The 16749-nt window shown below is 41.0% G+C and overlaps 1 protein-coding gene across 10 annotated transcripts in view; it reads right to left on the bottom strand.

The window, feature by feature from the left end:
- Positions 1-16749, bottom strand: part of ENTPD5 (ectonucleoside triphosphate diphosphohydrolase 5 (inactive)) — a 77338-nt gene that overhangs the window by 48009 nt on the left and 12580 nt on the right. For 7 of the 10 annotated variants that reach the window (XM_035727936.1, XM_035727938.1, XM_035727937.1 and 4 more), the window contains 7 exons: positions 8136-8421; positions 7412-7491; positions 5643-5786; positions 1874-1949; positions 1093-1128; positions 682-770; positions 290-369 (listed from right to left, as the gene is read on the bottom strand). In XM_035727936.1, coding sequence (XP_035583829.1) covers positions 290-369; positions 682-770; positions 1093-1128; positions 1874-1949; positions 5643-5786; positions 7412-7491; positions 8136-8352 — 722 coding nt within the window. In that variant the 5' untranslated portion in view covers positions 8353-8421. Of the gene's footprint in view, positions 1-289; positions 370-681; positions 771-1092; positions 1129-1873; positions 1950-5642; positions 5787-7411; positions 7492-8135; positions 8422-10529; positions 10600-12364; positions 12495-16749 lie in introns of those variants that run through there. The other 3 variants (XM_035727940.1, XM_035727941.1, XM_027569876.2) reach the window with 2 other exon arrangements.

The following is a 16749-nucleotide window of genomic DNA, read 5'->3' as shown; positions in this document are numbered from 1 at the left end:
GATCATGACCTGAGCCGAAGACAGACACTTAACTGACTGAGCCACCCAGGAGCCCCTCTCTGGAGAAAACTTTTGACCCTTTAAGTTCTATACTTTTGAGGCCATGAATGGAGAAACCCCTTGGGTCCTTGGGCTTTGGTAAGTGGCTTTGGTTTCAGTCACCAGACCTTTGGGGGTTGGCAGAGACTTTGTAAGGCTAGTCAGATACAATAACAGATGTGAAAATGCTTTGAAAAGTTAGGAGAATCATGCAACAAGAAATATTATTCCTCCCTGTCCCCCTCCTCACCTATGTGTATAGAGCTTGTAAGTGCTGTTAAACATCTCAAATGAAGTGAGGTAGCCCTGAGGTGTTTGTTCCAGGGTTTTCTGCAAATCAGAAAGAGCAAAAAGAATATTCAGGATCTGCAACTGTCTGGAGGTGTTACCACCACCATCCCTGTCCCTCCCCCAAAAAATCAGAGATGAAAGAGACAGACTAAGCTGCTGATCTCACAAAGCTGGAGGAATCAAAGGGACTCTGAGCAGTGGGGGGGCCAGGGGAAGCACACCCAGTCATTAACTGACTCTACTCAACCTATTTGTGGTGGAGCTACTGTCTGAAAATGGGGACCCACTTTCTTGGCACCATGATATGCCTGCCAAGTGGGCTGCTAACCAGCCTTCGTGTAAATAACTCACCTCAAACTGGGGTAGGAACGTAATTTGGGTGGAGGCCCCCCCCAGGTCCAGGGTCCCCACAGTCTCCTGGCTGTGGCCATGCAGCTGACCTGTGAATGAGAGCCAGCTCTGAATATCTTCTGCTTCCAGGACAGCCCAACACTCCTCTGTCTGCAATCTCTCTCCTGCTCTTGTTGTATACTGCAGGTGTTCCATTAACATTCCACTGCTCCCCAGCCCGGGAGGCTGTACGTGAGTGCTAACCTATAGGGACTCTTGGGGCAGCTAAGGTCTTGAAGATAGGGTATAAACATTAACTTCCTATCTTTTCCTTCCCTTTTTTTAAAACACAGTACAAGCAAAAGGGTTATTTACTCTTCGACCCTGTATGAAACCCAGTTACGTCTTAGAATAAGCTTGAGAATGTATTACCTGTCAGAAAATTCACAGTAACCCAAGCTAAGATGCCTGAAAGAGAGAGAAAAACAGGGATTACATCTCAGAGCATTTTCCCCTGATCTTCCTTGACCTTATTTTTGGTCTTTTTCTCTAAAATTTTGTGTCTACGGGCGCCTGGGTGGCTTAGTCGTTAAGCGTTCGCCTTCGGCTCAGGTCGTGATCTCAGGGTCCTGGGATCGAGCCCCACGTTGGGTTCCCTGCTCTGTGGGGAGCCTGCTTTTCCCTCCCCCACTCCCCCTGCTTGTGTTCCCTCTCTCACTGTCTGTCAAATAAATAAAATCTTTAAAAATAAATAAATAAAAATAAAAATAAAATTTTGTATCTAAAACACACATTTTCCTTCTCCCTCTCCTTCCATTTTCTCTTAGCCCATCCCTCCTGGCTTATTTGCTTCTCCTTATTTAGTTCCTTTTACTTCAGCACCCCATCCCTGTTCCCAGTTCTTTTATTTTTTATTTTAAAGGCACCGCTTTATTATTTTTTAAAGATTTTTAAAAATTTATTTATTTGACAAAGAGAGACTCAGCAAGAGAGGGAACACAACAGGGGGAGTGGGAGAGGGAGAAGCAGGCTTCCCACGGAGCAGGGAATCCGATGCGGGGCTTGATCCCAGGACCCTGGGATCATGACCCAATCTGAAGGCAGACGCTTAATGACTGAGCCACCCAGGCGCCCCTGTTCCCAGTTCTTTTAATCAAATCTTTTATTAATCCTGGCCCTCTCCCCTCAGAACATGTATTAACACCTCTCCCACCTTCATAGGATCCGTCCATGATGCTAACACTGTCATCTGGTACCAGGAAAGGTGATTTCTTGAAGATTTCTCTCACCTAAAGAAAAAGGGGAAAAGTCTGGATTCCCTAAGGCAATAAAGAAGATTTCCGTATTTTGGCTCTATCTTATTAAGGCTTAGAAAACTACACTCTTCATTTCCCTAGATAAAATTTTGGCAGAACATTCTTTTTCCCTAAAAAACTAGAGAAGGAACTACACAAGCCATTACTGGTTTCTTGTAAAAACAAAACACAGGGATTCCTCTGACTTTAAAATAAATCTCAACCAAACTATTGAAATTTATAGGTGAACTGGACCTAGGAAAGGGCATATATTTGAACCCTTCCAGCTCAAATCAGGATCCTGTAATTGTTACTGGGCAGCTCCTGAGGCTATAGAAACATTTCTTCTACTCTCACACCAAATTCTGCAGGTCTTTGCCCTTGCTCATAAATGGGGCTCATGTCTGTAGGCTGGGGTACTCTGCTGTCAGCCCCCGTTAGATTCAAGCACATGGCTGAGGCCTCATGAGTCCACAGAGACCCCAGATCTAGATTTATTTATCCTATTTTAGGAGATGGGAATGAACATCTCACACATCCTTGACTCTCCATAAATATAGGTCAGTGACATGGGTGTTATGTCTTATTTTTTAATATGATTATCATGAGGCAAGGGGGAGACTTTCCAAACAGGAATAGAAGGAACTCTGGTCTGCTGGCTGTTCTCATTCCTGACAGGATGAAACACTTCATGTGATGACCTCTGGACTCTGTTTCATCCAGGAAAAGCCAGTTAAGTGATCTATGAGTTAGTTTTTAAAGAGAAGACAGATAAGCAAACAGGAATAAACACAAAGAGTTTCTGCTCTTGCCTTCTCCATTCTTCTCCCCTGCCCACAGTTTATTCTTAATACAGCAACCAGAGTGGTGCTTCTTTCTTTTTTTTTTAAAAGATTTTTTTTTATTTATTTTAGAGAGTGAGTGTGTCCACGTGTTGGTGGGGGAAAGGGAGAGGGAGAGAATCTCAAGCTGACTCCCTACTGAGCACAGAGCCCAAAGCTAGCTCAACCCCACAACCCTGAGATCATGACCTGAGCCATGAGGTCGGATGCCCAACCAACTGAACACCCCAGGCACCTGCCCCTTTTTTTAGTTAAGTAGGCTCCACAGCCAGCATGGAGCCTAAAGCAGGTCTTAAACTCACAACCCTGAGATCAAGACCTGAGCTAATAGTTGGACACCTAACCAATTGAGCCATCCAGGCACCCCCAGAGTGGTGCTTTTAAAACAGATGTCAGATCCTGCCTCTCAGCTCAAGACCCTCCAGTGACTTCCTTCTTAGAGAAAAAGCCAAAGTCCTTACACTTGCCTTAAGGCCCTACATGATAAACCCCTCACATCTCTCTGACCTCATCTCCTACTTCCCTTCCATCACTTACTTGCCCTCCAGCTGCACTGACCTCCTGGATACTGTTCCTTGAACATGGCAAGCACATTTCATGCTCTAGGCCTTTGCACCTGCTATTTCTTTTGTGTGGAATATTCTTCCTATAAATGTCTTGTATAGCTTGCTTCTTTATTCCTTTCAGGCCTCTGATCAAATGCATCTAATCAATGAGGTCTTCCCTGACCATCCTATTTAAAGCAGTATCCCTCCACACCACTACCAGCATTCCCTAGCTGACTTCCTCTGCTTTTCTTTCTCCAACTCATCTACAGTACCTGACATACTTTGTGGTGAGTTGTCTAGTTTTCTGTCCGCTTGCAACTAGAATGCAAGCTCTACCACGACACAGACTGTCATTTTTTTGCTCCCTGCAGCATGTCCCCCAGAACTTCACCAGTGCCCAGTACATAGTAAGCACTCATATGCTGAATAAATGAATAAATGAATGAGAAATCAGGATTCAGATTCTCATGCAGACATGCTAGGCAGCTTGTTCTTGGAGAAGGGACTAAGGCCCTCTGTGCTGATAGTCAAAGGAAAATGGATTTTGGGCTCTGAATTAGCACACTTATAATACAGAATCATTTTTTGCTGTGATTTTTTTAAAAAGACTTTATTTATTTACTTGAGAGAGAGCACGCACACATGGGTGGGGCAAAGAAGGAGGGAGAAGGAGGGGGAAAGAGTCTCGAGCAGACTCCTTGCTGAGTGCAGAGCCCCACTCGGGACTCGATCCTATGACCCTGAGATCATGACCTGAGCCAAAACCAAGAGTTGGACTCTCAACCAACTGAGCCACCCAGGCGCCCCAACTGTGATTTTTGTTATAATGGGATCCCACCTATAAATATTCTTCATAATATGTAATTTAAATCTTATTAGTTTACATGCTTTTGCAAAATAAATGTTCAGTAATGGTAACAATTTTGAGTTTAAAAAAGCTTCCTAAATTTTTTATCTGAACAAGAAGTTGAAATGGACATACAAATGACCAACAGACACATGACAAGATGCTCAACAATCAACAGGGAAATGCAAATCACAACTACAATGAGATATAATCAAAAACACAAGAAACAACAAGTGTTGGGGAGGATGTTAAAGAAAAGGGGGGGAATCCTCATGCACTGCTGGTGGGAACGAAAACTGGTGCAGCCACTGTGGAAAACAGTATGGGGGTTCCTCAAAAAGTTAAAAATAGAACTACCCTACAATCCAGTAATTGCACTACTGGGTATCTATCCAAAAAATACAAAAAACACTGATTAAAAGGGATACATACACCCCTATGTTTATTGTAACATTATCTACAATAGCCAAACTATGGAAGTAGCCCAAGTGTCCTTCAACAGATGAATGGATAAAGAAGATACGGTATATATAAACGATGGAATATTACTCAGCCATAAAGAATAAAATTTTGCCATTTGCAACAACATGGATGGAGTTAGAGAGTATAATGCTAAGCATAGTAAGTCAGAGAAAGACATACCATACGATCTCACTCATATGTGGAATTTAAGAAATAAAACAGAGACAAACAAAAAAAAAAAACAGACTCTTTAACTATAAAGAACAAACTGATGGTTACCAGAGGGGAGGTGAGGGGGCATGGGTGAAATAGGTGATGGGTATTAAGAGTGCACTTATCATAAGGAGCCCTGAGTAATGTTCAGAACTGCTGAATCACTAATACTGTACACCTGAAACTAGTATAACACTGTATGTTAACTATGCCGGGATTAAAATAAAAAATTTAATTAAAAAAATACTTTATGCTGAGAGAAAAAAAGTCAGATGTAAAAAAAAAGAACATAAACTGTGTAATTACATTTATATGAAACGTAAGAACAAGCAAAACTAATCTACAATGGTAGAAAGCAGATCAGTGGTTGCCTAACTTCAGGGGAGGGGGGTACTGACTGCAAAGGGGTACAAGGAAACTTCTGTATTTGTCAAAATTCATTTAACTGTACACTTAAAATGCACACATTTTAAGTTCTACCTCAATAAAGTGGGCTAAACATAATTTCTGTGATTATGCTTTAACAAATTAGGAGAATTAAGAACCCCATGGACAGAAAGTACTTTAAACTTCTTTAGGAAAAGCTGTATAAATTCAAGAGTAACATTTAAAAATGTAAGTAAGTAGCTAGAATAAGTGCCCAGTTACCCCAGTGCTTTAGCAATGGTGGAATACTAAAGGTAGCAGTCACACACCAGAGAGCTAAAAACCCACGAAGAAAATATTCACATAGGGATAAAGAATCATCCAAGATGCAAAGGACTTCAAAAATTACCTCAAAGAGCAGAGCCTGGGCTTTCTGTTCTGGCAGTAAGCGCAGTCCCGCTGTTGCCTTCAGGACCACTGGGGTTCTCTTCCAGTGACTTCGGGGGATTGAGTCTTTTGCCACCTCTAAGAGTCCTTGAACAGTCTCAGCACCCTTCAAAAAAGATGACCTACTCATCCAGTGAAAAGTCATTTAGGGGCACTTGTCTCTTCCCTCAACATGTTCCGGGGGATATTAAGAGTGAGGCAGTAGAGGGCTCCAAGCACATTCTGCTCTGTAGAAGAAACCCAGAGAAGTAGGCTTCTTTGAAGGAAAATCCATCTAATTTTGATTAATAACAAAAATGATTCTGTCATAGCATGGTCATTTTAACTGACTGTTATTTTGTGCCTCATAAATTAGCTTTAGGCCAGAAAGTTGGGTACAGTGAAGAAAACACTGGATGTGGAGTTAGAAAAGACTTGCTTGCTAGCCCTGTGGCTTAACAGAGGGGCTTGGTTTCCTCCTTATATTATATATATATATATATATATATATATATATATATATATATATATATATATGAGGGAGATACACCTCATACCACTATAAAACTGCCGAGTGCATTAGATGAGGCAGAGTGTGTATACTTGCCACACAAATGCTGGTGTAGCTGTTGTGCTACGATTTTTATGATCTCTGTAAGGACAGAACACGTCAGGTTCATATTTGCATCACCAGCACCTACACACACAGTACACAGTAGATACTAAATTTATGAAACTAAAAACCATTATTTTAAATCCACTGTTTCCCTGAGTGAACATCTTATCTGACAACACGCTGCCTCTAAATTATTATAATTATTAGCTACCACAACACAATCTTCTCTACATGTCAAATCAGTTTCTGATAATGTAGTTGCTCTCAACAGCTCCTAATTTTCTCATGTATTTACCATTTCACAACAGTGAGCTGAGAAAATAAACATCTTCTCAGTTCTTCAAGTTCAAGCCATTTTTTTCTTAGGTTATATTTTAAGTAATCTTTATACAGAACATGGGGCTTGAACCCACAACCCTGAGATCAAGAGTTGCATGTTCTACCGGCTGAGCCAGCCAGGTGCCCCAGGACATTCCCCCCGCCGCCCAAGTTATTTTTAATATAAGGTTTTCCTTTGGTTAATGATTATGCTTGTAACACGGAACAATACCTTTAAATTTGCTACCAAAGTTCAATATTCTGGTCTCTGACATACTGGGTGTAGCACATTATGGGTGCTCAAATGTGAAATATAGTCACAACAAAACTCTTCATTCATCCTCTAATAACCAAAGATTTTTGTTTTCATAAGTTCTTGCCTAATTTCTAGAGTATAGGCATGCACGGTCTGTCCTAGATCAGGGTACTTTAAAATGAAGTTCATCGGGTCTACATGGCCTCAACTGCCATGTTTATACCTCACACTCTATAGAACTCCATGTCCATCTTCTGTATCTACATTAATCAATGCAGTTGACAGCTTCAACTCAAAATCTTAAACAGTAAATACAAAAGGAACAATCTCTTAAAAGATGGTGTCATCCCTGCATGTCCACAATCTATTCTAACTTCCTTCTGCCCAAGTCCTAGTGAGCCTGGGGTGTATAATTTCTGTAATCCAGTACAGCTGAGGACAGAAAACTGATCTTACACATGGCCTCAATATCACTAGTGAACAGCATGAGATATTTAACAGCGGCTGTGTGGTAAAATTATCAAAGCACTAAGAATCTAAACACCTAATTGTAAAAACTCACCTGCTTAGGTTGATCTACAAAAGCAGAAAGTCCTGGCTTCACAGATTCAAAAATTTCCCCTTCCAGAATTGGAAGCTGTCCTATTTTGTCCGTGGAACAAAACAGAAGAGATGGCTAATTACCAAAAGTTAGGCTGCTTTTGATAGTGGGCTCTGTATCATATGACCCACTAGATCAACCTGCTATCCCTCCAAGCCATCCTAAGTAATCCCACCTGTGAGGAGTGGCTTGCAGGAGTACTGGGTAGGGGGACAGAAGACCATGGGCAATTCTTGAGAGTCCCTCTGGCATTTCTCAGGGTGGATACCTAGCTCCTACTGCTGACCCTAGGCTCTAAATGTAACTTGAGAACACTGGAAATTCAGAAAAAGTTAATCTTCAAGGTCCCTTCATCTCCTTCTCCAAGGATGGCAATGTTCCTCTCTCATGACCACTTCCAATATTCTCAATATTCTGGACCCTGGAACATCAACTTTAGAGAAAAGGACAAATTACAGCTATACTTCTTGGACATATGGGTTTCAGACTACAGGCAACCCAGATCTAATTTCACATTGAATTAAACCATATGTTCAATTATAGCCCAAAATCTTCTCTGAGGAAAGACATTCAGTAGCTGTAAGTTACCATAATTCATATCACATACTCTCAGCACATTTGTTTCTGGAAGGAGATGCTGAACTGTGGATTAATAGGCACTGGTGAGGGTACCAGCTACACTTACCCGGTATTTTCTGCACAAAGGTGTAAACATGAATTCGTGTTCCAGTGCTCCCTGCATCGAACATAATTCCATACAATGTGCTGGCACTGACATTGATGGGGCACATGGAAGACAGGAAGACACCCTCAAACCAAGTCTGCTGGTCTCTGTGGAAGACAGTGCCACAAACACAGGAGGCCACCAGCATGAAAAAGGCTGCCCCCCAGGTAGTGGCCATTCTCTTCCCAAGGTGTGATGAGTCTAGGCTTTTGCTGCAGAAGCAGTGCTGTTCATACACCTGCAGTGGCTTATAGGACAAAGAAACACATGGTTAGACCAACTGGTCTTTTGTTTATACCTGTAAAGGAAGAAACACCTACTATAGAAATCCCAGCCCTTCCCCCAAGGTGCTCCTTCTCTATTTTTCCTAACCAGCGTAACAAGCTAGACCAGGGTAACATAGGCTCCTAGCACCTTTTACTGAAGAGTATCTTGTTGCAAAAGGAAAATGGGATTTAAAATATATTTCCCCCTTCTCTGCTTTCAGTTGTACGGTGGATCTCTCATACTCAAGGCCTTCTCTGCCACCCTGCTCTTATTGTTGAGTCTAACTGACTTCTTTTCTATTTTGACAATTTTGTCTTTAGATCATATACTAACCTTCTCTCCCTCCCTCTTTCCCTCTCTTTTGTCTTTTCTGGTTGATATAAGATGTTTCAATTTCTGAATTAAAGTCATAAAGTTACAAAGAAGTTATAACGTCACTAGCATTAGGGTATCTGCAGCCTTCAAAACTCAGGCTATTGGACTGCTACCTGTGACCACTAATATTGCCAGTGGCTTGTACATACAATCACATTTTAGGGAAATCAGCCTAACTTAAAAACACTTAAACAGACCATTGCAGGATTTTTGTTTTGTTTGTTTGTTTATTTATTTAAGTAATCTCTACACTGAACATGGTGTTTGAACTCACAACCCACAGATCAAGAGTCGCATGCTCCTCCAACGGAGCCAGCCAGGCTCCCGGACCATTATGGTTTTAAAAAACATCCTTCACAGGTTTCAGGCCATGTTATCCCCGTAAAGAACTTAAGACAGATGGGGGCACCTGGCTGGCTCAGTCAGTTAAGCATCCGACTCTTGATTTCAGCTCAGGTCATGATCTCAGGGTTGTGAGACTGGGCCCAGCATCAGGCCCCACGTCTGGTGTGGAGCCTGCTTGGGATTCTTTCCCTCCCCCTGTACTCCCGCTCTAAAAAAAAAAAAAAAAAAAAAAAAGGATGCCTAGGTGGTTCAGTTGGTTAAGTGTCTGCCTTTGGCTCAGGTCACGATCCCAGGGTTCTGGGATCAAGTCCCGCATCCGGCTCCTTGCTCAGCAGGAGCCTCCTTCTCCCTCTGCCTGCAGCTCCCCCTGCTTGTGTTCTCTCTCTATATGTCTGACAAATAAATAAGATCTTTTAAAAAAAAAAAAAAAGACAAAAACAACCACCACCACCACCCAAAAAAACACGTAAGGCAGATGGGCAAATTAAGCCAGAGAGGTTCACTGACTTGCTGAAAGTCATAATGCAAGTCAATGGTGAAATCTTGATTAGAAATCAGTCTTCAGTCTTGCCAACCTTTCTTTTTTCTGATTCCAAAAGCCTCCCTTATGGCAAGTTACTGCCTATATTTCTTTTGTCTTAGCAAAGACAAAAATCTTAGCACTAGCGCTCAGTTTTATTTTAGATCTGTGTATTATAGTTTGGATAAAAATGATGCTGAAAACCTAGAGTAGGGTTACATGAAAAAATGTCTCCTGGATGAGCTATATTGTCTTTGCTCTCGGCTTCATTTTCTCCCGGTATTCATAAAGAATGCCATGACAATCCTCTAACATTTAAGACTTCCTTAATTGCCCTTTATGTACTTTGCTCAAAACAGTTTTGAGTGTCCTATTCCAGCTTTCATCTCTGGACTTCTCCCTATGTAAGTAGCTGGTTAATCAAGATCTAATTCCAAAGTTCCCATTGTCCAGTCCCTTTATTTCTAACAGAATAACTGAGTATATCTGGAGTATAGATTGAGGATTCTCAGTCATTCTCAAGTCTGTTGACCTCCTAGGGTTCATTTTATCAAAATGTCTCTCTTCCCAAAGGTGACATTTTATATAAAATAATGTAAATTGAAGTTAACTGCATTTGGAGTTTGAACTATTTAAAATAACCACAGTAGTTCTGAGGTACTGAAAGGCAGAGTTAGAATTATCAGTTTGAAGACAATTCAAGGCTGGACTTCTACTTGATAGTTAAGAATAAAGGTTTTGGCTAGGGAGAAAAAACAACCAAAAACCTTTTAAGAGTCTCAAAGGAAACTTTATCCCAGGTAAACAACACTGAAATAGGGCAACTGCTTGGCCAGATTCACACTCACATCTTAAATCACTCCCTTTGGCAGATTCTCTTACAGCAAACAGGCTAGTCATGTAGATCAATCTAAATAACTGAAAACAAAAACAACCCTTTCAGATTCTCTGCGTATTAATGGACCCTTGCCTTGTCCATTATCCAACCCTTGGTCCCTTTTCTCCCTCAGGAAGAACAGTTAGGGGCTTTCCAGTCACCAGCCTTCCTCTACCTCTGTGACTAATTCCACAGAAGCTTCTCAGGGCTCACTCATATTTTCTCTATTATTGTGGTTTCTGAAAAACCTCTCCAGCTTCCATTTCCATTAAGCAAACATTTGTTTTCATTTCAAAAGAGATTTCAAGGGGAAAAAAATGCATGCTAGGTATCTGTTTTCATGGCGTGAAAAAGTGCAGAGTCATACCAGGTGCTCAGTGTAAATAAACAGTAGATTCTAGAGAAAGCAAAGGATGAAAACATCCAATAACCCCTTCTGCTTTCAATCCCTACCTTCTAACACCATTTCCAATCTCATTTTTCTTTAAGATTCGCTAAGAATGATACTAGAAAGGCTTACAATTTAGAGTATATAGAACAGCATCCTTTTTCATGTGACCCCAGCCTGCAAAGCTTGCTCACTTTGTTAGTCTTTGCTCAAATGTCTTCTTGAGACTTTCCCTGTCTATCCTATTTAAAACTGCAACCCACCTGGCCACATGCGCATCTTCTACCTTCCTTCCCTGTTTTTTTTTTTAAAGATTTTATTTATTTATTTGACAGAGTGAGAGAGCACAAGCAAGGGGAACAGCAGAGGGATAGGGAGAAGCAGACTTCCCGCGAAGCAGGGAGCCCAATGCGGGGCTCGATCCCAGGACCCTGGGATTATGACCTGAGCCAAAGGCAGGCGCTTAACCACCTGAGCCACCCAGGCACCCCTCTGTTTATTTTTTTCCATAGGACTTTCCATCTTCTGTATAATTTATTACTTCAGTGTTTTTGTTTTTTTGTTTCAGATTCCCTGCTCCCTGCCATCCTCATGTGAGCTATCTATGGGTGGGAATTTTTGTTTGTTGTATACACTGATGTGTTCCTGGCATTGGAACAGTGCTAGCACACAGTAGGTGTTGAATAAATACTCTGAAAGGATGAACAGTGATCCAGTAACTCGGGCACTGGATCCTATCCATTTTTTTTTTTAAAGATTTTATTTATTTGAGAGAGAGAGAGAAAGCACAAGAGGGGGGAGGGTCAGAGGGAGAAGCAGACTCCCTGCTAAGCAGGGAGCCCCATGTGGGACTCAGTCCCGAGACTCCAGGATCATGACGTGAGCCAAAGGCAGTCGCTTAACCAACTGAGCCAACCCAGGTGCCCTGGATCCTATCCATTTAACAAGAATATGATAGCTGACTTCTTTCCAACAGGAAATTAATTACCTACCCATTGGAAGATCACGATTCCAAACTTCCAAGGCAGGATTGTTTCTCCAATGTGTCAATTATGTGTTTCATATGCTACTCAAAATAATGCAGCTAGTCAAGTTTACTTTCTGTAGACTGGGGAGTATACACATCAGTATACTGAAATTCACTCCTTTCAGAACTGGTCTTCTCAACATCTCTTGCTCACTTTTGCCTATTCACCCCAACAAAGCTCTTCAATTTTTTTGAGACCTTGGTGCCAGCTAGTGTTTGTCACTGTTCTCATTTCCTTCTAAGGTCTTTTCAATATATCTTTGTCTCTATAGTAAACACTAATACTCCCTAGGCAGCCTCCCTAGAGCTTCACACTCCAGATTCCCTTCTTCCATGTCACCCAGAGACAGACCACAATCCCACAGAACCTGGGCCCCATTTGGGTGCTCACCTGCTCATGTCTGCCTGTTCCCCATGAATCCTTGCTGTCACTGTTAGGTGCCTTTTGCTCTTTGCTCCTATTTCAGCCCTTCTGAATCAAGCTAGCTTCATGAACCACATTCACCTTTGTGCTCGTTTGTAACTAACTACGTGGCATTTTGTTAACTCATTCTCTTCTTGACCCTTCACTCCTCCCTTAGCCACTTTTTTTTTCTGGGTACACATGACTGTCTGGTTCATCTACTTTTATGATAGTTAAGTGCCAACTAGTAGCATTATTGCTTGTAGGGCCGAAGTTGCCCAGGAACTGAATTCTGTGTTTTTACACAGGACACTGATAACCTACTGTTTTTATATTATTAAATAATGTTATATTTACAATTATTAAATATGTAACTATGTAATAATGTTATTAATTCCTTACTATTTCATGTTTTTACAACCTTAGCCCAAGAGTAGGAAAGTTAATTGCACTCCTTGATGGCTTCTATCCTTGTGATGAATTTAGAAAGTTGGGTATTAAATTGTCTAATTAACAAGCATTTACTGAATGTCTTGAATTGTACACCAGACACTGTTAGTTTCTAGATACAAAAGAGGAATCAGATACAGGTCCAGCTCTTGGGGCTTCAGCTTACTAGAAGAAACAGACAAGTAAACCAACAGCTATAATGTACATACTGCGGTAAGTTCTCTTATGCGAATATGCAGAATATTATAGGAATGAACCTAAGAGGAAACTAACTCATCTCAGAAGGGGAAGCATGGAGGTGGGAAGGGAGAGGGAGGCTCCTTAAGGGGTAAGAGGCCTAAGCTGGGTCCTAAATCAGAGGTAGGAATTAACCTGGTGAAGTGACACAAGGAAAACCCTGAGAACTTTGAGTATCAAATAGATGGAGTATAGAGAACCAGAATAGAGCACAAGTGTGAGAAAGGACCTGTAGGTACTGAATCAGATTTCAAAAAGAGTGGACTTGTTTTCATTAAACAGTTCCATGGTGACACCTGTTATTTAAATTTTTCTATTCCCTCCCAAAACAAATATTAGTATCGACTGACCTGAATAAAATGACACAGTATTTCTCAACAGTTTAAAATAATGGAATGGGGGACAGGTGACTAGAAAATTCCACCAGAAAGCCTTAGGTAAGCTCCCACTGCCAATTCTCCTGAGCTCCACAGAGAAGCTAGTTTTAACGAAGTTAAAAATTAAACATAATGCAAGTTTAAAATGTAACCAGAATGAAAAATTTAAACAATAAGCTGAACTACAGAAATGTAGCTAAACCACCCAGAACATAAGTTAGTCAAGCAAAGCAAAACCACGACTAGTCTAATTAGTTAAGTCTGAAATAGATTCAGCACAGTGAGCAATGCCTCATTGGGAATATAAGTTGGGGCCTACATACCCAATACTAGGGGCCAGGGCCCTGGATCACTTTGCTATCTGAAGGTTGTCTAAGGTGAGGGTATATGATATCTTTTGTACTCCCAAACTCAAGTACTGAGCCTGGAACATGTTAGACATCAGTAAATTTCTCATGAATAGACTTGGTACAATTGAGCTAATAATATCTGCAGACAAAAGCATCAGGGAAGGGGGTACCACCTTTCCCAGCGTCTTACCATGGCAATGTATGACATACCCAGCTCCCCATTCCCCTCCAAACCAGCTCATGGATAGGAGTGCTACTCCAGGAATCCTATTTATTCACATATTCATTCATTTAGCCATTCCAGAAATTATCAGTTGCCCAGTGCTACCTACAAGTATGGCATGCAAAGACGAATCATCTTAGACCTGCCCTTTAAGAGACTACAGTAAACAGGAAAAGAAAGAATACATGTCCATTAACAACCTCTATAGAGTTAAAATGTGACAAGTAGCTCAGTTACCATGATCTGAGAATTCAAAGCAGGGAGAGATTATGTCCAGCTGGAATAACTGAGAAGGCTTTGTGAAAGAAGTGGCATTTGAAGAAGGTCCTGAGAAGGGGTATTAAGACAGGAGAAGAGTGCTTTTCAGGAAACAATGATTCAAGACATGGAGGTAGAAAAGGGATGGAGGCCCCTCGGGAATAGTGAACACATCAGTTTGACTGTGACAGGAAATAAAGTTGGAAAGGCAAAGTCAGGTCAGACAGTACAGCACACCAAATACTCAGCTGAGTTTAGACTAAACTCTGCAGGGAATGGGAAGCCACTGAAGATTTTGAGCAAGGGAGTGTCACAAATATGAATCTGGCCGTTAGATGTATGACTGAAGTGGGGAGCCTTACTAGGCTCCATTCCAGTGTCCAATCTACAAACATTCACTGATGCCCACTAAGTGCTAGGTGCTCGAGAAGTAAATGTGAATAAACAGATGTTTTTATTCAAGATGCTCAGTCTGGCAGACATAGGCACAAATAACCACACCTTCTTAAGTTAATCATAAAAACACTAGAGGAGCCCAAAGCCTTAAAGGACTAACTCTACCTACAGGATTAGGAAAGGCATCATGAGATGACATTTGAACTGATCATGAAAAATGAATAGAACTACATAAATAATGCAGACATCTGGATAAAGACCAGAGGGACTATAAAAAGATGAAAAGAAATAGGTATATTATGGTTTGATTTCATTTTTTTATTTCCTCAAAAATTTTTGTCATGTGGATTTCAGAAACAAAATAAAAACAAAAAGTAGACTATAGGGGAAGGGTATAGAAGAGAGGGTTAGTATTTAATGCAGAGGAAAGACTGTGGCCAAAGGAACACAATTTGAGGTAATCGTAATAGCAGCGAAGACCTTAATACTTCCCAAGCACTATGTTAAGTATTTTATATGCATTATCTTGTTTAATCTTACAAAACCACTCTGTGAGGTAGGTTCTATTTATTAACATCCCCATTCTAGAAACGAGAAAACTGAGGCATAAGAAGCGAGGTAAGACCACATAGCAGAAAGCGAAAAGAGCCAGAAATCAAACCCAGATGGTCTAATTCCAGAGCCCACAGTTTTAATTAGTAGATCACCCAGAAGGGTCATCTAGAATGACTCTACAGAAAAATGGATATGGGGGTGGGAGGAGAAGGTAGAGCAGAGAAGAATGATCAGAGATGAAGCTGGAAAGTTAGACTGGCATCAACATGCAAAAGTCTTATAGTAGTTTGATCTCCTTCCTATATACAACCGAGAACTTCTGATCTGTTTCCTGCTGGTTCTATCTTCATTACATTCCCAGAATCTGACCATTTCTGATCACTCATTGCTACCACTTTGGCCCAAGCCACCATCATCTCTCCTGTGATTTACTCCAATACTGTCTTAACACATCTCTGCTTTTACTCTCACTCCCCTAGAGTCTATTTTTAATAAGCAACCAAAGTCATCCTTTTAATATGTTACAGAATGTCTCTCCTCTGCAAAATCCAGTAATGGCTTCCCATTTCCCCCAGAGTAGCAAGATTCCAGCAACAGCTTTCTTGCTCTGCTTCCCTCCCCATTACCTCTGATCTTATCTAAGTTTTCACCTTACTCACTCCCCCAACACTGACGTCTACGTGCCATGTCAAACATGCTCCTGCCTTAGGGCCTTGCTCTAGCTGTCACCGCTGACTGAAACATACATCCACTTGATAAATTCCTGCAACTCCTTCAAATCATGGTTCAAATGCTACTTTCTTATTGAGACCTATCTTTAATACTAACCTCTCTCCCTCATGTGCCCCTTACCTCTGCCTGCTCTCTCAATACCCCTTACTCTTATCTTTTTCTTTTTTCTATTGCATCTTATCACATTCTAACATATTAGATAGTTTATGTATGTTTATTATGTGTTCCTCTGATAGAATATAAGCTCCTAGAGAGCAGGAATCCTTCTTTACTGATGTAGCCCAACCACCTAGAAAAGTGTCCAAGAAGGTTCTCAATGGAAACTGACAATAGGAATAAGCTGCAAAGTGACATAAAAAGGGAAAAATAGGGGCACATGGGTAGCTCAGTTTGTTGAGCATCTGCCTTCAGCTCAGGTCATGATCTCGGAGTCCTGGAATCAAGCCCTGCATCAGGCTCCCTGTTCAGCAGGAATTCTGCTTCTCCCTCTCCCTCTGTTCCTCCCCCTCCTCGTACTCTCTCTCTCAAATAAAATATTTAAAAAAGGGAGGGAATAATATATACTTGTATAAAAAGATTTTAAGAGAATTAATGAATACCTAATCTAGTCATATTGTTTTAGGAGAAACTATAATTTTATTTTTCTGAATCTATTAGTTCTATAGCTATATTGAATTTCTTTAATTCACACACTTTGTTAAAATTGCAATAAACTGAAGTAACTTAGCCCCCCCAAATCTAAAGGATACTAAACATTATTTACATTGCCCAAGTTCTCTTCTATTTATCAAACCA

The sequence above is a fragment of the Zalophus californianus genome, chromosome 6 (assembly GCF_009762305.2).
Source record: "Zalophus californianus isolate mZalCal1 chromosome 6, mZalCal1.pri.v2, whole genome shotgun sequence".
Lineage (NCBI taxonomy): Eukaryota > Metazoa > Chordata > Mammalia > Carnivora > Otariidae > Zalophus > Zalophus californianus.
Note: the sequence above shows the minus strand (reverse complement) of the source record. Positions and strands in the feature narration are given on the sequence as shown.